The sequence below is a fragment of the Parasteatoda tepidariorum genome, chromosome 5, assembly GCF_982258835.1.
Source record: "Parasteatoda tepidariorum strain Cologne lab strain chromosome 5, Ptep-v5.0, whole genome shotgun sequence".
In the NCBI taxonomy this organism is placed as follows: domain Eukaryota; kingdom Metazoa; phylum Arthropoda; class Arachnida; order Araneae; family Theridiidae; genus Parasteatoda; species Parasteatoda tepidariorum.
Window position 1 is genome coordinate 118,198,327 of NC_141759.1, and position 21,023 is coordinate 118,219,349.

General features: G+C 29.7%; 2 protein-coding genes across 2 annotated transcripts; one reads left to right on the forward strand and one right to left on the reverse strand.

Annotated features, from left to right (window-relative positions):
- Positions 1–21,023, reverse strand: part of LOC147810084 (uncharacterized) — a 391,466-nt gene that overhangs the window by 31,129 nt on the left and 339,314 nt on the right.
- LOC147810085 (uncharacterized) lies at positions 1,824–20,951 on the forward strand. 2 transcript variants are annotated; one of them, XM_087164949.1, is made up of 8 exons: positions 1,824–2,012; positions 10,043–10,151; positions 15,678–15,702; positions 17,723–19,075; positions 20,096–20,199; positions 20,362–20,453; positions 20,608–20,699; positions 20,860–20,951. In XM_087164949.1, the coding sequence occupies exons 2-4, from the start codon at positions 10,051–10,053 to the stop codon at positions 18,677–18,679; spliced, it is 1,083 nt and encodes a 360-aa protein (XP_087021075.1). In that variant the 5' UTR covers positions 1,824–2,012; positions 10,043–10,050; the 3' UTR covers positions 18,680–19,075; positions 20,096–20,199; positions 20,362–20,453; positions 20,608–20,699; positions 20,860–20,951. The 2 variants fall into 2 exon arrangements, with proteins under 2 accessions (XP_087021075.1, XP_087021076.1); XM_087164950.1 differs by lacking the exon at positions 20,096–20,199.

The following is a 21,023-nucleotide window of genomic DNA, read 5'->3' on the forward strand; positions in this document are numbered from 1 at the left end:
AGATATACATATAAAGTTCACATTTAGAAAATTAAGAATTTGACTGGCGCATTTAAAGAATCATATCACATTCAGTAGGAACATTCCATTAATTTATAAAAATTGCGAATTGCAATTCATTAATTTTTACGCTTAATTTCTAGTTTTATTTTCTGAGGAAAAATATATTAAATTATTAATAAAATAAACTGTAAAACAACTAGCAACCGTTAAAGATTAACTTCTCAAAAGTTTAAAAAATATTGGAGCGGGCCGCAATAGCTCTGCGTCACTGAATAGACCGTTCGCCGGAAACTTTTTATCTGTAATAAATCCCGCAATCCCGACCCCGTAATAATTATACTTAGTGTTTAGGGGATAGAGCGCTGGCCTCTCAATGAGGTGCCCTGGGTTCGATCCCAGCGATCCTGGCTGATTTGAATTCCGCATTCGTCTCACACCGACCACACTACTGACTTAAAAAAGATTTCAGTGGTAGACGGATCATGGGTTAGAGTCCCCTTGACATTAGGCTAACCGAGGAAAGTTTCCGTGGCTTTCTTCGCCATGAAACGCAAATGCGGGTTAGTTGCACCAAAATGTCCTACACGAAAACAAATTTCTTCCAATACTTGATCCAGAAGTTCCCTTGTCTTCTGGATTAGGTTCAAAATTACAAGGCTACGGAGTTGAACACAAGTATCCGTAAACCCTAAATTGGGTCTGCTGTTCAACGACGGTTATAAAATAAAATATAAAAAAATATACTTAGAGTTTAATACGCGGTGGATAAGGGTATAGAGCATTCACCTTCCATTGACGTGACTCAGGTTCGAATATCATTGGTGGCTGCTTGATACGAATTCTGCTCTCGGCTTGCACCAACCACAGTGCTGAGGTAAAAAATATTCCCACTAATAGATGGCTCGCGAATTGGAATCCTCTTGCTGTCAGGTTTACCGTGGGAGGTTTTCGTAGTTTTTTTCACCATGTAAAGCAATTGAGGATAGGGTGAGTTCCATTAAAAATTCACCAAAGAAGGCTAGTTTATCCCTCTGCTTGATCCTGATGTTCCCTTGTCTTTTGGGATGGGATCAAAATTACAAAGCATTACATATTATGTACATAATCATAATATTCTTAATGTTTAAAAAAGTAATTCCTCTCATAGTTGTTAAATTTGGGTTGAATATTAATTTTTTTCTTCAATTTTTTTAAACATATTTCTTTGATCTGTGTCCAGAATAAAAAGTTCACTGACTGCAGGCATATTTGACACTCGACACCTTAATTTCTTATAAAATTAGATTGACAGTTTATTTTCAATAAAAGTCATTTCTGCTCTGCACATCATTTAAAATACGCAGAACATTTTTCTTTAAACATTTATTAAAATCTTAGATTTATAAGTGCTTGTATTTTGTAATTGTTTATTTTTTTATTAGTGATATAAATTTAAAAGATTATGAATAATGGTTATGAATATAATTTATTAATGTTTACGATTATTTTTTATTGATGATTATGAATTATGAAGAATTTAAAGCAAATAGGAAAAAAAAGCTTTACTTTAAAGTGGTTATAATCTGGAGAAATTTTAGACAAAAACCCAAATGCTGTAAATAGTAGTGTTTAAAACACATTCAAAAAGAAATAAAATATGCATGAAAGTTTCGAATTTTCAGCGTTCTCCACCAAAAGATTTTTTACGACTGTACTGTTTAAAATCAATGCAAAGAATAGATTTTTTTTTAAAAATTATAAAATGTGTCCGAATTTAGAGTCTTGAAAGTTTTGTAAAAAGTAATCGCTTTTTTATCTGATTTCGCCAATTGAAGTATGCAAACATAGCCAACTGGGTGAAATTTGGCTTCGTTATACTTAATCTGGTAACCCTTTAAAGTATTTTAAGCATTCACAATTTTATTTCTCTCTGTTTGCTAAAAATTTTGAATTGCGTTTGCTTACTTGAGATATTATCGTTACAAAAGAAATCTTTTGAATTTCGACAGCTTGATTTAATTTTTCTGACTGTAAGTACATTTCATTTTAAAGTGCAAATTATTATATTTATTTTAAAATGCAATTCTAAAAATTACTTTAACTCTTGTTTCGTAAAATTTTCTTCAATGTTCAATGGTGAGAAATTTTTCAAAACATGCCTTTCAGTACTAATATCAATTATATATATATACTGGTATTATTATTATTACAAATTATTATTATCACAAATATATATATTAGTACTAGTAGAAAATATAAGTTTTTCTTTTTTAAGTCTTTTTCAAAGTGAAATTAATCGCATAGTGCTCGCTAGAGTTTAAATTTTAACTCAAAGGTTGAATCTAAAAGGTTTTATTGTCTGAAATACTAAAAAACTAAAAGGGAGAATATGGCTTTATAGTGTCATTTAGTGCAAAAATGTTCATATAAATTTAATTCATATTTTAATTAGATTAGAGTAAAATCAACGTCATTTCATTTTAGTATTCTATAATTTATTAAACAAATTAAAGTATAGTTTTAATAGTTATAAGATTTTTAATTTAGGTCTGTACAAAATAAACTTAATTTTAGCGCAGAAATAAATAAATAAATAAAATCTATATATAATAAATTCTGCTACTCTGCTTTAGCATGTTTGAAAATATTTATTGTGAAAAATGAAAGATGTAATGTTATGAATTTAACTTTTGTTGTATTCATATGATGGAAACGAATTTAAAAGCTGAATTACAGTTTTGAATTTTATACGTTATAAATGGTCATCAGAGAAATATAATATATTATTGGTGAATTTTATTATTTTATTTTTGAATGGAAAAACTAACGAGAATCTTTTACGTAATTTATTCAGTTTATTGCAATTGAAATTTTTATTGAAATTTTGCTTCTTTTTTATTGACATTTTTCATAAATTCAGCTAAAGAAATTACAAAAAAATGTTAAATAAATTATGGATTAAACTATAATTCTTACTGGTTTCAAAAAACCTAATTTTCGAAACCCCTATAACTTTTCCAAGGAACCCCAAGGTTCCGCGAAACACCTTTGGATTAATAAATTGGATAATTTGGATTTGGAACCACTGCTCCAGTTGTTCCACAATCGAATCGAAGACACGTTGAGGTTCAAAAAATTAATTTTTTTCCTTAATACGATTTCTTAGTCGATTAGTCTTTGAGTAATAATATTTTTTTTTTGCGTACTTCCGTAAAAATTCTGAAATAAATAAAAGAGAAACAAAATACATTTGATAACAAAGAAATCGTATCTTCCAACAATATATTTTAATACTTAATTTTCTCTCCTAATGAAAAAGCTAAAGAAAACTCAAATCTGAATTTCAGTGAGCAAACAATTTTAATAGTTTTAGACGAGTTGTTTTATTAAATCCTATCTTAACAAAATTAATTCAAGTAATGAACACGTCTCATAATTTTTTTAATGTTTTTCAAAATAAAAAAAAAGGTGATAACAAAATACGTTTCAGTTTGATTTCGGAACAGCTCCAATTTTAAGGAATGAATATTTTATTTAATAACCGATGTTGAATAGCCGACCCAATTCTCAGTTTACGACTATCGATGATAAACTCCGTAGCCATGTAATTTCAAACCCAATCCAGAAGACAAGGAAACTCTTGTATTAAGCATCGGGATGAAACTAACCCGCATTTGCGTTTCACGAAACCACGGAAACTTCTATCGGTTAGCCCGAAGACAATGGAATTATAACGAATGTTATTATTCAATTCTGAATACCACTTACATTAAGATTTTTTAATGAATATACTTATATTTTTTTCGGTTTTTGTTCATTTTACAACATAGGGATAAAATAAAGGATTTGAAGCTTTGATACTCAGAAAAGAATTGTGAAAATCTTGTAAACTATTTGCACTTTCAAATTAGTATTCAAATGTATATGTTTCGAATTTTGTACACAGAAACCAAATATATATTTAGAGTTTCGTTCAGAGAAACCAAATATATGTTTGGAATTTTGTACAGAGAAGAGTTTATTCTAAATTTTAGTTTTCAAATAAGCATGCTAAGTCAGGTAGCTGTTACCATTTCATAGTGAAGATTGCGATTTTACGATTGAATAATAAAAATTACGCTTTTTAAGAAATTCCGTATTAATTTGTGTAAAACTAATTAGTTCTTCCTCTCAACTACTAAGAGTTTAAAATTTTGGTGTCTGCAATTAATTCTATGATAATTTTTTTTTCTACCCCTTAATCAGCTCTAGCAAAACAAATAAATAAAAAACAAACGATTTGATAGAAAAAGAGTTTTTTAAGGAAGGAAATCTCGTCCTTTTTACTACCAACAAACTATTAAGAAACTAAGATCTTCTCACCGCATGGAAAAGCAAAAGAACGTAAACTCAAACATGAAATGCAGTGGGCAGAAATTTTTAGTGGTTTTAGTGCGGAATGACAAAATAATATGGACTAGTTCGAATTTAAAGAAAATCTTGACCATTGATTCCATGAAATCAAATTTTCTAATGTTGTACCAAAGTTGAAATTTTAGATGTTTTTCTATTGAAGGACTAACATGATCTTGATGGTAACGATCAATAATTTCATCATGAACCATTATATTTTTGATGGTGACTAACATAAGTAACCATCACCCCAATGTAAAAATTCGGACTGATTTATGATGGTTCAACATAAGAATATCAACTTGTTTTGATGGTTTGTTCATGTTGAACTCTCAGAAATTTCCATCATAGTTTATTAGAAATCAAATGTTGGAACGATTATGAACCACCATCAAAACAATGTAGGAATTTGGAATGATTTATGACGGGCTAACATAAAAAAAAAAAATTTTTTTTTTTGATGGTATATTACTGCTGAACCATCAAGAATTCCCATTAAACCATAATGAAAATGTATAGTTGGAAACGTATTAACTTTTATCTAAAAATGTTATTTTTTATATGTAATTAGAAACCCATGTGTATTTTTGTTAATATTATCTAACTATATAGAATTAAATAGTACATACACCTTAAAATTGCGCTAATTTTATCGCTAAATGAATATATTTCTGTCTTATTGTATTTCTGATTACTGATAGATAATTTGGGAAATTGGAACCTCCGAGAGTTTATTTGTGTGTAAATGAAAATAGCTATGAATATTTCTTAAGCATATTAATCTAAGTTATTAAATTACATACAGATACTTTGTCCCCCCTCTTTGAAAGCAAATATTGAGGTGGTGTATAAAAAATAATAGGTATACTTATAATTTATTATATTACTATATTGTGTTATTTTATTGCTTGTATTTTATTGTATTATACCTAATTGAGTTATTTTATTATATTATTCCAGTTAATTTAAGATATTGCACGTTTAAATCACTTTTTATGTGATGCAAAATAACGAGCAATTTTTACAGTGTTTTTGTGAGCAGTTTGCTTTTTCGAGCTTTTGTTAATTTGAAAATTTTTCTTTCTCGGAAAAAAACTGGAAAAAAAATGTTTACAAAATATTTTGAATTTTAGTTATTGTACTTGTTTGAACAAATGCATTTAATATGAAAACTATGGAGTATTTAAAGATCTAACAAAAAAATATAACTTGGATTATAGCTTTTAAAAAGTTTCGAAACTTTTAAATTTTTTTGCTAGTTTTTCATACATAATTCCATATTTGTTCTCTAAGAGGAAGGGATGATAAAGTTGTGACAAAGTGCGTAAAAACTTATTTTTTGCAAGATTTATTCAAAAAAGGAGAACCATATTTCATTATTTCCTTGGATATACTGTAGCAAAAATATAACGGAATTAAAATTAACGCCAAATGCAAAATCAGTTGAATTTTAAAGTTTGACAAGTTATTGTAAAATAACTGGATTCTGGTGTTTCTATCATATTTCAGTATCGAAATTCTGGTAATTTCTGCAGAGTTCAATTTTTTCCTATTTTTAGATCTTTAGGAAAGATTAAAAATTAATCATTGAAAAAGTTCAGTTTTTTCTTATTTATGTCAACATGGTCCTACAGGATCGTAAAGACACAGTTCCCAGTCGAACACCGAAATCAAGCATCACTGGCTGCGGTGAGTAGCGGGTGGGTGACCACTTTGATCAGCCTGCATAGGGACAGAGGATGCGCGGTATCGGTCCCCGTTAATCTGTTCTACCGAAAAGTGCTTAACTTCCAGCGCAGATGTCGTCGGGCTACCAAAGCAGGAGAGCCATCCCCTCTGCAGAGTATCAAAATTGCGATGACATGTCTTCGGATCATCCTCAGGGATGTTTCCCAGACCGTCGCCAATAGCTCATTGTGCAGCTCTACTGCGACGTAAATAAAGTATCTACCTACGACAACGCGATTTTTCAACGCCCACTATGAGTTGAAGAAAAGCAAAGTTTGTAAAGCGAATTTTCCTCCCTATCCCCTATACGAATGATATCAATTTTGATTCCCCCCCCCATTTCACTGACGAAATGTTAACGCATGTGTAGATTTCGTTTCCACTCGTTATGAAATAATTATTCGCATTATATTATATACTTCATTAATAATATCCGAAGTTTAACCTTTCGCGTGTAATTTAATCGTTAGGCGAAATTTATTTCTTCGGTTTTATTCTCTTTGAATTCTTATGTCGCAATTCGAATTTTTTTGCAATTCGAAATTTGCAAGCCGAATTGCCATCGCGATTAACAAATCACATGGTTTAGGACTTTACATGTTTTCCGAATCTTAAATCATATCATCCGATTTACTCACTGCGAATCGCAATTAAATTTCATTACGAAAGTCGATCAGTCCCCGTGTGTATATATATATATATATATATATATATATATATATATATATATATATATATATATATATATATATATATATATATATATATATACAGGGTGTCTCAGTTAAGCGTTTCAGAACTTCTAAGAGGGGTAGGGGGCATCCTGACGACTCGAAATCATATAGCAATGTGGGGTCGGAAATGCTTTCCTGAAGCGGTGACGTACACAGAAGCACCATAAAGAAAAGAGATCGTAAGTGAAAAATCGCTATATATATATATATATATATATATATATATATATATATCTCACTTTAAACATCAAAGAACATTTTAATCAGTATGATTTTTTTTTCCTGCAATAGCACACAATTGTAAGCTACAATAAAGAGCGAAAATAAAAGTGCAATATTTTAAAAACTCTTTCAAAAAAAAATTTTTACGAAAAAAACACAGCAATACACTCCAATAAAGTCTGCGTACACTTAAGAAAAAAATGAAAAATAAGTTTTTAGCGTTATTTTAATATTTTGTTGCGTACCCTTTATTTAAAACAGCTTGCAGAGGTCTAGGCATTGACTGGACTAGTTTCTGTGACTCATCTGACGTAAATTTCGCCCATTCTTCCTGCAGTATGCATATTAACTCATTTCGGGAAGTAATATTGTGTTTTCGAATTCGTTTGTCCAATTTTGCCCACAAATGTTCAATCAGGTTAAGGTCTGGTGACTGTGGAGGAGTTGGTCGCGGAGTGCATACCCTCCAACTTATGAGGATTTTGAAAATAATTCTTTCTAGTGGTAGCGAACCAAAGTAGAAATTTTTAAAGCAAATGGATCTCTCATAAAACTTTTATCAGAACTTAAGAATCTAGCCTTATGGCCTGCACTTTTATAAGTAATAGTGGACAAGTTACGCTAAAATAAATTTTTTTTAAATATTAAGACATTAATTTTGCTACCGTCTGAAAAGATTTCTGAAACTACGGAAATTCCGTAGCAGTTGGAGGTTATGGCGGAGTGTGACAGAGAAGATATTCCTTCACAATTTCAGCAGTATGTTTAGGGTCGTTGTCTTTTTGGAAAATAAAGGTATTAGAAAGGTTTAAATTTCGAGCACTTTCTGCTAGATTTTTCTTCAAAATATCCAAATAAACATACCTGTCCATGACTTTATCAATAATATGCAAATTTCCAACTCTATTCGAAGACATACACCCCCATACCATCACTCCACCAGCTCCATATTTAACAGTTGGATTTAAATTTCTCAGATTCAGTTGTGTTCCCGGTTTTCTCCATTGATTTTAAATATTTTAAATTTACTTTCATCTGACCAAATTACACTGTTCCAATAATCTGCCGAGGAGTTCAAATAAGTTTTTGCAAGAGCAATTCTTTTCATTCGATTCGTCTTAGAAATGTATGGCTTAGACCTAGATTTGCGTCCGTGATAATCAGGGAAAATTTCCTTATTGCTTGTTAAAAAAATATCTTTTGTTATACTTACAGCAGAAAGTTAAGGATTTTGTTTAATTCGTAAAAGAATTTTTCTTTATTCTCTGAGTAAGCTTCGTAGGTCTTCCACATCTTGGTTTTACAGCAAGATTTCCAGTATCAAGGTAGTTCTGAATAACTCTTTGCACACTAGAATGAGGCCTCCCAACTATTTTACCAATATAGCGAAGAGTTTTACCTTCATCTCTCAATTTTATAATTAACTATCTTGTAGCTAAAGGAATTTCCTTATTAAGTGACATTTTCGTCAAAGAAAATAGCACTAGCATCTTCCCATTAACTCGAAAATAGATTTGAAGCTCAATGACCTTGAAAGTGTAATCCGATTCGCATTCTCAAGTTTGAAGTTTAAAATTAAGATAAGAAATTCCCCGCCCTTTCTGGCTTGTACGCAAACTTTATTGGCCTTGATTTTTGTCCAATTATCTTTTAAAAATTAGTCTGCATAAATTATTGGGCCTTAAAATATTTTTGTCAAATAATTTTAAAGTTACTAACTGACGTTAAAGATTTAAAATAATAAAATTTTAAAAAACCGTTTTTTTCGCACTTTAAATTCGAGTTTGATATTACTTTTGTTAATGTACGCAGACTTTTTTGACTAACTGTATATATATATATATATACAAATTACATTTCGCGTATGGACATGATTCATATAAAAATTTGTATTAAAGTAGTATTTTATAAAGTAGAACGCGATTCACGATTCATTACTTCACATGTGTTTCAAATCTTATTTTTAGCTACTCATATTGATGCGATTGTATTCATGTGGTTTGAAAATCACGCATCCATGATTCAATATTTCGTGGGTTAAAAATAAAACAACGTAATTTCTATTCATACTTTACAATTGCACATCACGATTTATATTTACTCAATTCAAACATCGTGACTCGTCTTCACCTGATTTCCAGAATCATGATTCGTATTCATGCATTTTTTTAAAAATGCATGAATACGAAAACTGTAAGTTTTGTAAAAACGAAAATAAACGAAAAACTTAAAAACGAAAAATGTTAAAACGATAAAGGTAAAAACGAAAAATGTAAGTTTTGTATCTCGCTTATTTATAAAACATTTTTGTATCATTTAGATTTTAGTGTTGATTAGAATAATTACGGGCCGAGATAGGTTGATTGGTAGGACGTTGGACTCTTGTTCCTGAGAGCGAGATTTCGAACCCAGTGCATTAATTGGTGACCGGTGCAATTTAAATTTGTCAAGGTCACAAAGCACTCCAAGTTCCCGTAACAAATTAATATCTCTGGGGGCACTGATTGATCGCCCAGATCAAAACTACTATCTGTGGAAGAATGAATGAATATATGAATGGGTGTGCTTTGCAAAACGGGCTGCGACGTATGTGGCTGATGACCCCAAATGGCGCCACTGAAAAACAAGAAACATACCCTCTGCCTTAAATTTCGCTTAATTTCCCAAGCAGGCTTGCTGACTTGGCAAGTGGTAATAGAAACAAAAACGATTAATCAAAAAAATATTCTATGTCATTTTTCTGCTTTTATTTTTATATTTTTATTTAAAAATTGAAGTATTGTCCAAATCTGTGTCAAGAATACAAATCTTTATAAATAATGATTGATATCAATTACTGAAGATACAATCAACTAATTGTTGACCAGATATTATTTGCTTCCTTCCTTTCATCATTTTATAGTGTCAAAAATTTATTATATTAAATGAATGATCTTAATAAATTTTTTAATTTACTTATGTAGTTACATTTTTGATATTTTTAGATATCAGAATGAAAAGATCCCATGATATGGCCGGGGGCTCAAGTGCTCCCTCTGGATCAGCGTCCTCAGGCCCTTCTGGTTCTGGACAGGAGGGTCAAAACAAGAAAAGGTATGAAGATTAGAAACCTTGTTCTTATCTATCAGTTTTAGGGGTTTAAAAAACCTATTATCTTAGTATCTATGTATAGTATACTAGGTACCTATTACTACAGTATTAGTATTACAAATAAGTATGACTGGCTTCCAAACACTTTTTTAAGCTCTTATATATATATTATAACCGTCGTTGTGCAGCCGACCCAATTTTGGGTTTACGACTACAACTCCGTAGCCTTGTTATTTTGAGCCCAATCCAGAAGACAAGGAAACTTCTGGATCAAGTATTGGGGGAAATTTGCCTTCGTGGGGGACTTTTTGAGGAAACTAACCCGCCGTTGCGTTGCATGGAGAGGAAAACCACGAGAACCTCCCACGATTATCCTGATGACAAAGGGACTCTAATACATGATCCGTTTATCACTGAGGATATTTTACGTCAACACTGTGATCGGTGCAAGCCAGATGCGAAATTCGTAACCGCCAGCCATTGCTGGGATTCAATCCCGGTTCGCCTCATTGGAAGGCGAACGCTCTATCCACTGTTTTATAATGTTTTTCGATAATTTTTTTTTCATTCATAATAATAAGAAAAGGCATGAAACTAATCGTTCCAAACTTAATGATTACCAGCCTAACTGAAATTTTGTCTTTCCTCTACTTTAAATTTACGAAAACAAACTTAGTTTGAATTAAGGAAGTATCCATTAAGGAATAAATAATTGTATTACAATAATTATTGCCATTGTTAGTGTAATAGTTATAATATCAAGTCAATTGGAAGGATGTCTGAAGATTTCAAAATTCCTTTAGTAATGGTTTTGTAGATAAAAAATGAAGGAATCAGTATTAATGAATATGTCAGTATCAGTACTAAATTAAAATGCAGATTTCAAATCACTTCCAAATGATATTCTAAGTGAAAATAGTTTAAGTTAAAACTCAGTTTCAAAAGATGAAACTAGCTCGCCAGAATTAAATATTTGATCGCCAAAGATGCGAGAATAATGTTTAATAAAATTTATACGTCAAAGTGTTATTGCTGTAAGCATTTGTATTTTTATTTGATATTATGCGACTACAATGTTTTTTAAACCTTAAGTGGATGTTTTGTCCTATTTACAAGCAAAAAGGTAAGCACTTATTAAGCAAAAGCATTCACAAAGTAAAACAAAGTTACTTCTAAGAATTGGTAAAAAAAAAATTTGATTTTGTACAATGTTATTATTTGGCTTTTTTAAATTTTTTACAAAATTATTTTTCATTTACTTATTTACAGTTATAAAATAATCTAATTATAATTTTTTTTTTGTGAAACATTCGATTCCTGTAATTTCCACACGAAAAGTTATTTAGTATGCAAAACTTATTTATTATTAATACATTTATACATTACCATATTGAGCCTAATCCCTTTTTTATACCATATTAAACTACGTATTTTTTCTAATGCACAATTTAAAGTTTCACCAGTTTTTATTAGGTAGATGCCGAGAAAAATTAAAATTAATTTAAAAAATTGTTTTAGTGACAGTGAAAAAATATTTAAATGGGACGATTAATATTTAAATGCGATTAACTTACGAGGAAGTTGACTTACGCGCGCAAAGAGAATTTCCTTCATATTTTTTTCGCTAATATTCGATTGCTAATCTTTTTTTTTTAATTATAAAATACGATGTTTCTTTCTTAGTAGTCTAAAAATTTATTCGTAATTTAATGAAGAGATTTGAATAAAACACTTTATTCAAAGAATATTGAGTTTTATAAAAGTATGTTTATGATGGAATGCGATTATTTATCAGTTCTTTTTTATTTTATTTTTTAGCTTGTTTTTTTAAAAGCAACGTTTGCATAAATTTGGAGTAATTTATTTATCAATTTCTTGAATATATATTTTATAATTATTAATAAAATACGTAGTCAACATTTTTAAGCATCTTAAAATTTCTCAACGTCTTATCTATCTTCTTTATCTTAAAATAAATTTGTTAACTACCGGTCTACGATTGTTTTGCGGAGTTATTTTACCAACTATTTAATTAAATTGCAACATTTCTCAAAATCTTATTCTTTAAGCTACCACGTACATTATTTTTCCCTTACTATGCAAATCAATTGTTTTAGTACTTTAATTTATATTTCCCTTTAAAGTAAGATTTCTTTAAACTATTGTCAAGTTTTTATTGAAAGAATAATTGTCAACTAACTGAGAATTAAATCTTGTTAAGAAATAAAAAATATTCTGCTAATCGAAATTGTTTGACTCAGAATAACTGATTATTTACTAAGCATACTATTTTTTTGGAAAAATTGCAATAAAAAGTGAAGATAGTCGTTTTTATTGTTTCGTATTTATTTGAGTAATAAAAAGTAAACGCGTATGGGTGCACAGCAAAAAATATAACATTTTGCTTTGTTTTTTAAATGAACAAAAAATTGCGGTAAATATTATAAAATTTTATCTTGACGTCTATTTGATTCTCGCCCTCTAACTTTTGGAAAGTTGCCCTTTTAAAAAGGATAATATTGAAAAAATTTGTTTAAAAAGTTGTTAATATTATTTATCAACTTTAGCACAATTAAAAAAAATAGCATCTCAAGAAAATGCTCGATATGCCTTATTTCGTCATCGATTCGAAAACCATGCTATTTTCAGAATCATCATCTCTGAAATTGTTCTTTTTCTTACATTAGGATTTTTCTACTTAAATAGCTTATAATAATAGTTTTAACACATGTTTTGAAGAAAATATGAACACAAATCGTGATCTAATATTTCGTAATAAGGAAATAAGAATGTTAATGATTCATTGATAATTGTTTCATTGAACCAGAGTAGTTAATTTTTTTCAAAATAATGTCGATATGATGTAATCGACCTTGCAACTATTTAACTTTTATTCTTTGGATTAAGTGTCATTTCATGCATGTCATTCGACTTAGAAATTTCAAATATAAAAATTACAAGAGTGAGGGCTTTAGTAAATCGACTAAAAAATGCATTTTTCTTTTTTTGCAGATTCTTAAAATACAGTTCTTTTCTTAAAAAATGGCGTTTACATTTTTATTCTATCCAAATTAGAAGTATTTTTAAAAAATTTTTAAAAATAGTAAACAAGGTTTCAAACCGAAACTGCCACGCCCACCCAAACCGAAACTAAACCTTGGATTCTTCTCATTTCCTTGAAAATAAGTTTAGGCCAGCTTTAAACTCAAATAGAATTAAATTTATTATTTTATTTTGTTTGACAACAACAATTATAAAAAGAATTGAGGTGTAATGAGTTTATTGATTGATTGATTGCTTCTTTTTACGAAGTTCAAAATTTTGTTGTTTTCTGAAATTTGCTTCTTCTAACTGCAATTTTTTCAGATTATTTTCGCATTAATTTGAACTTTTTGCATTCATATTTATATTTATTAACTATTTAGTTATAAATATGCCGCGAAGCGGTCAACGAGTGTTTAAAAAAGGGAAAGCGTTTGGTATTCATTGCAAAACAGCGTGTTCATCTACAAGCATTGAGTTGAATGAATCGGCGTCAAAAATCAAACTGGATAAACATGCAAATGATTATGATTCATTTCTGAAAAATAAAAATGCAAATGAAATAATTGATTTAAATTTATTATCTAATTGTTTGAATGATTCTGTGTTATGCTCAACTTGCAAAAACAAGAGCATAAAACTTAAGTTTTCCAGGCAAGTTCAAGGACTTGCATCTGAGCATGTCTTTGAATTTTTTAAAATTCTAATAAAAACTTCAAATTGAAAAGTATCTGGTTAAAATGTTAGAAATATTGCATGAAATAATTATAAAAAAATATAAAAAGTAAATAGGTTTTTGTAAAGATGTATCAAAGTAAAGTTATATCTTACTTACATTATTTGAACCGTAACGACTGCCTGTAATGTGTTCATTTAAGACCGGATAATTGAATTTTTTAAAAAAACTAGAAAAGATAGAGTTTTCAAATACCAGATATATATTATTCAAAACACATTCTTGTTGATTATTTTTAAAATCTAATATAAATTGATGTCAGGAGTTAAATATTAATACTTTTTTTACTAAATGTTGTTTTTCTCAAAACCATGATTTTTAGCATAAAATGTACCTTTTCTCAAAAACTACTCATCCTAATGTGATTAAATTTTACACACTGTTTCTCCGTGTATATATAAGCATTTTAACCAAGGGAATTTTGACTATATACATTAACTTATATTTTGTGGCTGCATGTGTAGTAAAATTTTCAAACTTTTTATGAAAATCCTGTATGAATGTGGATTTTATTTTTTATAAAAATAATGAAAGCTCCAAATTGCAAAAGCTCTGGTTAAAGTGTGTAGAAGAATGCATATAATGAATAGAAAAAAAAATTATTTAAAAATGTTCAATAGTTTTTTTAAAAAGGTACATCAAAATTGGGTAATTTTAACATTATCGAGATAGGATTTCTTCTGCGTGCACCTACCCCCTTAACTAATAATTAAAAAAGGACAAAAGTTATCTCGTGAGATGAGAGTTGAAAAAGTATTGTAAAAAATTGAAAGAAAAAAAAATGTTTAATTAGGGGCATTTTTGTGGCGTAACTACCACTATAAATATTAAAAACGCCGAATCACTATTATATAAGACATGTTAACTCGATTCTATCTAGAGGTACCTTTTGATAGATGATAATAATTCCCTTATTTTAAACCTAAATGTTCCTTTTTTTCAGTTTTATAAATTATACTTTTTAATAAACTAATGAAATGAGTGTGTAAATAACAACCATTCTCTTTACTGCAAACCAAGTTTACTACAGTGATTCTCAACCTTTTTTTTTGTGGCGGCACACTTTTAACGATTTCGCAATTTGACGGCACACAATGAAGAAAATTAGTTTAAGTTAATTACTTAATTATAATACACTGTGTTAAATAGTTTATGATAATAATTTTGAATGTGAAATAAAATAATGTGTACTACAAAAGCACGTTTATAAAGGGATTGTTTTTTTCGACTAATTTTTTATTAGTTAATAACAGTTATTTTTTTGATAGTTATTGATTGTTAGCTTGTTTTTAATAGTTATTAACTGCTAGTTTTTTTTACAATAATTTTTATGATTTTGTGATTTCTTGTTAACTATTACTAATTATTAATTGTTATGTCATTTTTTTGTTAGTTATCCTTTGTTAATTTGTTTTTAGAACTATTAATTGCATAGCTTACTTTAATGATTAGCTTTAATATATATATATATATTAATAATATATATATTAATATATATATAATGCTTTAATATATATATATATATATATATATATATATTAATATATATATAATGCTTTAATATATATATATATATATATATATATTAATATATATATAATGCTTTAATATATATATATATATATATATATATATATATATATATATATATATATATATATATATATATATATATATATATATATATATATATATATATATATATTTATAGTTAAAGGCTTTTTAAGAATTTTCTATTTTTCTTTTTGCAGGAAAGGCTTAGAAACGCCAGAAAAAGTAAGTTTATAATTTTATTATTTGTTTTTAACAATAGTTGCTGACTTTTAAATAAAACGGTTGTTAAATTATTAAAATTAAAAGTCATACTAAATGAAATAATCATTTTAATATTATTTTATAAAAATAATTTTCCAAGAAATTATGCTACGAGTTTTATGGAATAAATTCTAAAATAAGTGCAAATCTGAAGGCGGTGATTTATTCTAATTTCCTAAGCAACAAAATTTCAATTAATTTTTTCAAAACATTGTCCAGACTAAAAATAAATGATAAAGATGAATAATGATATAAAAATAAGACATTTTGACCCCTAATTTTTAATAAATGTTGAAATAGTTTTTAACACCTGTTTCAATTTGTGAATGAAATATTAGACAGATTGTATTTTAATAAGTTTCACAAAAGGAACTCTCAAGCAAACTAAATTAAAAAAATAATGAAATCTATTTAATATATAATGAAATCTAAAATAACGAATTCTATTTTTTCCTTAATGGGACGATTAACTGTAACATGTTTGATTATTTTCTTCTTGTAACGAATGCATTATTTCTAAATAAGTCAGCTGTTTTACAGATATCTCTAAACTTTTTTTTTTAATTGCCAGAATAAAATGAAAAACTTGTACAGTGTTGGGCACCTTCCATATTTGGGAAATAGAATAGTTTAGTCAAAAGTTTTAAGATAATAAAGGGTGTCCCAAAATTAACGCAATGTTTGAATTAAATAGAAAACACTGTTCTAGGCCTTTTGATTGTTATGTTTGCATTGAAATCATAAAGTACACAGGATAGTGTTATTTATGGTAACACATCGGCCTCCACGGCTTTGCTGGCCCATACGCACTCTTTTGTTGAAATTTTTCCTCTCCTTTTGTACAATTGTGGCTGATTTTTGTTGATGCAGTGTTTAATTTCCTCTTGTAATGAATGGGTGGGCTTATTAACCTTTGATTTTAAATAACCCCATAAGAAGTAATCTAATGGAGTTAAATAACACGATTTAAGGGCAAATTCTTATCATCGAAACGAGGGAGTAAGCTACCAGGAACTGTCTCATGCAGTAATTGAATTGTTTCACTGGCTGTATGGCACCGTCTTGAACCCTCCATTTTTACTAACTCTCAGCTGTCAAACTGTTCTTTTTTCAGAGTTGTCAGCAGTTTACTGCATAAAAGAAACCGGCAAATTCAAATTTTGCGTTTATCTTGGGACACTCTTTAGTTTAGTCCAAGAAATGGAGAAAACTCTAAAAAGAACTTCAGAAATAGTAATGAAACAGAAGCTTTTCTAACTCATGATCCATCTAAAACTGAGGATATTTTACACAAGCACTATGGTCGGTGCAATCCGGATGCGGAATTCGCATAGACCAGCCATCGCTGGGATTCGAACCCAGTTCACCTCTGTGAATGACGAACGTACTATCCTCTGAGCCATCACGGCTCAAACTATATATATATAATCTTGCCGTGAAGAATTTTCTGGGCTTTAGAATGGATAAATAAATTAAATATTTTAAAAGTTATTTATCTTTTTTTCGAAAATATCCAATTTGGTGACCACCTATTTGAGAATTATCAAAATCTCTGCCCTATTCTCAGTTTCTTTTTCAAATTTTAAAGAGCCCAAATAATGCAGCATTGGAGTAAGACTCTAAATATTAAAAAAAAATAGACTACTGATGCTCTGCACAAAACTGTGATTTTTCTCCATATTAACGTTTTGAGCCATTGTGAATATAAGCGTAGTCAGCACTAACTGTAGATAGACTAAACTTGACCAAACAGTGATGATTAACAGTTTTAAACTCACGGCAGTTATAAAAATAGCATATTATTAGCAAAAAAGCATAATTTCACATTACGACAGAGCAAATCGAAAAACAGCCTTATCTATGGATAATGTAACAAATGCTAGTTGTACCAGTTTGTTTATTTTTCACTCTTTGATTTTTCTAACAATTTTTTTTGTTATTTAAGGGAAACACGTAATCATAATTCTGGGATTCTTTTTAGGTCCGGGAGTATCGAGCAGGTAGAGAACAGTCTCAGGCCATGCGCAACGTCCACGCATGGTATGCTCAAGAGGAACGGAGAAAGGCCCAGCTCTATCAAAAGCGCAAAGATGAGGAGGAACGAAAAAGGAGGAACGAAGAACGCCAGAGAATAATCGAGGAAGCTAGTCTAACAGCCACTAGACTAGCTCATGAGCAGACCATCTTGCTCACAAACCGATTTATAGACCGAATGTCTCAGGGAGCGTCATTCGAAGAAGCGCGAAATCAGCTGGGCAGAGAAATAGACGAGAGGGCTGAGGAACTCAGAAGATCTATACATGAGTCCCTAAACATGTCTTTCCCTCCAGCACAGGCAGATATTGTCTCGTCTCCACATTCTTCTCCACCTGGATCTCCTATTCTCCAGCCTACACCACCAACACAGTCAAAAGTCCAGGATTTAGCACAGTCACCTGATCCAGTACCACTCCGTTCCGCTACACCACCACCACAGGCTCCACAGTCACCAGCTCCTGCACTTCCACAGTCACCAGCTCCCTCACTTCCACAGTCACCAACTCCCGCACTTCCACAGTCACCAACTCCCGCACTTCCACAGTCACCAACTCCCGCACTTCCACAGTCACCAACTCCCGCACTTCCACAGTCACCAACTCCCGCACTTCCACAGTCACCAACTCCCGCACAGCCACAATCACCTGCTCCAGCTCAGTCACAATCACCTGCTCCAGCTCAGCCACAGCCATCTGCTCCAGCTCAGCCACAGCCATCTGCTCCATCTCAGCCACAGCCATCTGCTCCAGCTGTACCACATAGAAGAAGACCAGGAAATCCTGGACGACGTAGTACAAGATTGGCCATGTTGACGGAAGCTAGCTCAGCTTTTCTAAAGGTGGGACCCTACACCGACCGTCTGAGGACCAGGCCTCTCATGCCAAGAAAGTACACTGCTTAAATTCCTCCTTCTCATTTTTCAAGTCTCCAGGATTCTTTAAAAATCACTTTTTATAATCTCTCCTCCTCATCTGAAGTTTTAAAGTGGTGGTGGTAAAAATAAGTTCAGTCTCCAGCATCTTTCATCCTGCATCTTTCATCCTGCGTCTTTCATCCTGCATTCTTTCAGTGGAAGGAAAATCTTCTCAATGCACTGTGCATCGTTATCGCCAAGAAGTCAATCTAGAGGCATTGTAGGGTAATGATATTGCCGACAACTGCTGATACCCACAGTATGTGTTTCAAGACATTGAAGAGCATATAAGGAATTCGAATGATCTGTTTCTTTCATGAATTTTTGTACAGTCTTAATCTGTGTTGCTATCTCTGCGTTACCAGTTCAGCGTCTAACAATCTAGTAAGTTATTATTTTGAATTCTAGAAATTCATTTGTCTTATAAAATGTAAACGTTTACATGTGATCTTTGGCATTTAAAAAATTAATAACTAAATTAAAGCTCTTTCCTTTTCATATATATATATATATATATATATATATATATATATATATATATATATATATATATATATATATATATATATATATATATATATATATATATATAAAAACTTAGTTCTTATAGTGGTGATACTTTTTCTAACAAAAAGTGTTTATATAAAAATAGTAAAGATTAATTTAAAAGTCATGATACTACAGTGTATTCTATTTCTTAAGACATTAGTATTTTTAAATATATAGCGTTTTTCACTTTTAATTTAGGAAGACACGGAAAATATAGAATTTTCAGGGAAAATATAATTTAAGAACTTTCCGGAAGATTCTGAATTCTCTTGGGAGTATTAACAGTGTGTTACGCAAAGGCGTTTCCACTTATTTAGCATTAAAACTGTATCGGACATATTTCTAATCAAGCATATCTCATAAAAACTCATCTAATACTTCTTTTCGTTATCAATGTAAATGTTGAAAAAATTATTTTAATAATTTTGCGCTTTCAATGTTCTATTAAACAAGCATATTGTTTCTTCAGATTAAATTGATATAACACTAAGATTTTTCAAAAGTTTATTCAGAGCTCTTAAAAGCTTATAATGAGCATTGTATATAGAAAGTTAGGTCTTATATTATGAATTTATATTTTGTATTTACGAACTATTTAAGTTTTAAGTAATAGATACTTTTATCAAGAAATTTTATGAACTTAGATTTCAAGGAGCATTTCTGTAACTATGCATGAGTTTATAATGCATATATGTAAATTTTGAAATTATTATTAAAATTCAGTATATAATAATTTAAATAAATAATAAATATAATTTCAGTTTTTAAAGTCATTTTTAAATTTTACTCTTTTTAGTTAGTGGTTATTTGTTTTGTGCAATTTTTATTTCTATACTTTTTGTAATCCTTTTCTAGGGGAACTGAAGAAAAAACATTGTGTGGTTGTTAGTTATTTTGTGTCGAAGTGGAGTAAAACCCTGTTACAACACTTCCAAAAGATGATTGCAAATCTTTATATGGTAATTTAACTTTGCTTCTTTTTTCTCATGTTTTTCATAATTTTCGATGCCACATATCTGGAGAAAGGAATATATTTTATTATCTGTAATATATATTCCTTTCTCCAGAGTAGAAGATATATATTTTTACATAAAATATATAGATTTTTTATATATTCTTAGGTTAACTTCCTGTATCGTTGAAGCTTTTTGTGTCGAAGTAGAGTAAAACCATGTTACAACAATTCGAAAAGATGATTGCAAATCTTTATGAGGTAATTTAATTTTTTTTTTCTCATGCTTTTCATAATTTTCAATGCCACATATCTGGAGAAAGGAATATATATTATCTGAAATATATATTCCTTTCTACAGAGTAGAAGATATATATTTTTATATAAAATATATAGATTTTTTATATATTCTTAGGTTAACATCCTGAATCGTTGAAGTTTTTTGTGCCGAAGTAGAGTAAAACCATGTTACAACAATTCCAAAACATGATTGCAAATCTTTATGAGGTAATTTAATTTTGTTTTTTTTTCTCTCATGCTTTTCATAATTTTCTATGCCACATATCTGGAGAAAGGAATATATATTATCTGAAATATATATTCCTTTCTACAGAGTAGAAGATATATATTTTTATATAAAATATATAGATTTTTTATATATTCTTAGGTTAACATCCTGAATCGTTGAAGTTTTTTGTGCCGAAGTAGAGTAAAACCATGTTACAACAATTCCAAAACATGATTGCAAATCTTTATGAGGTAATTTAATTTTGTTTTTTTTTCTCTCATGCTTTTCATAATTTTCTATGCCACATATCTGGAGAAAGGAAT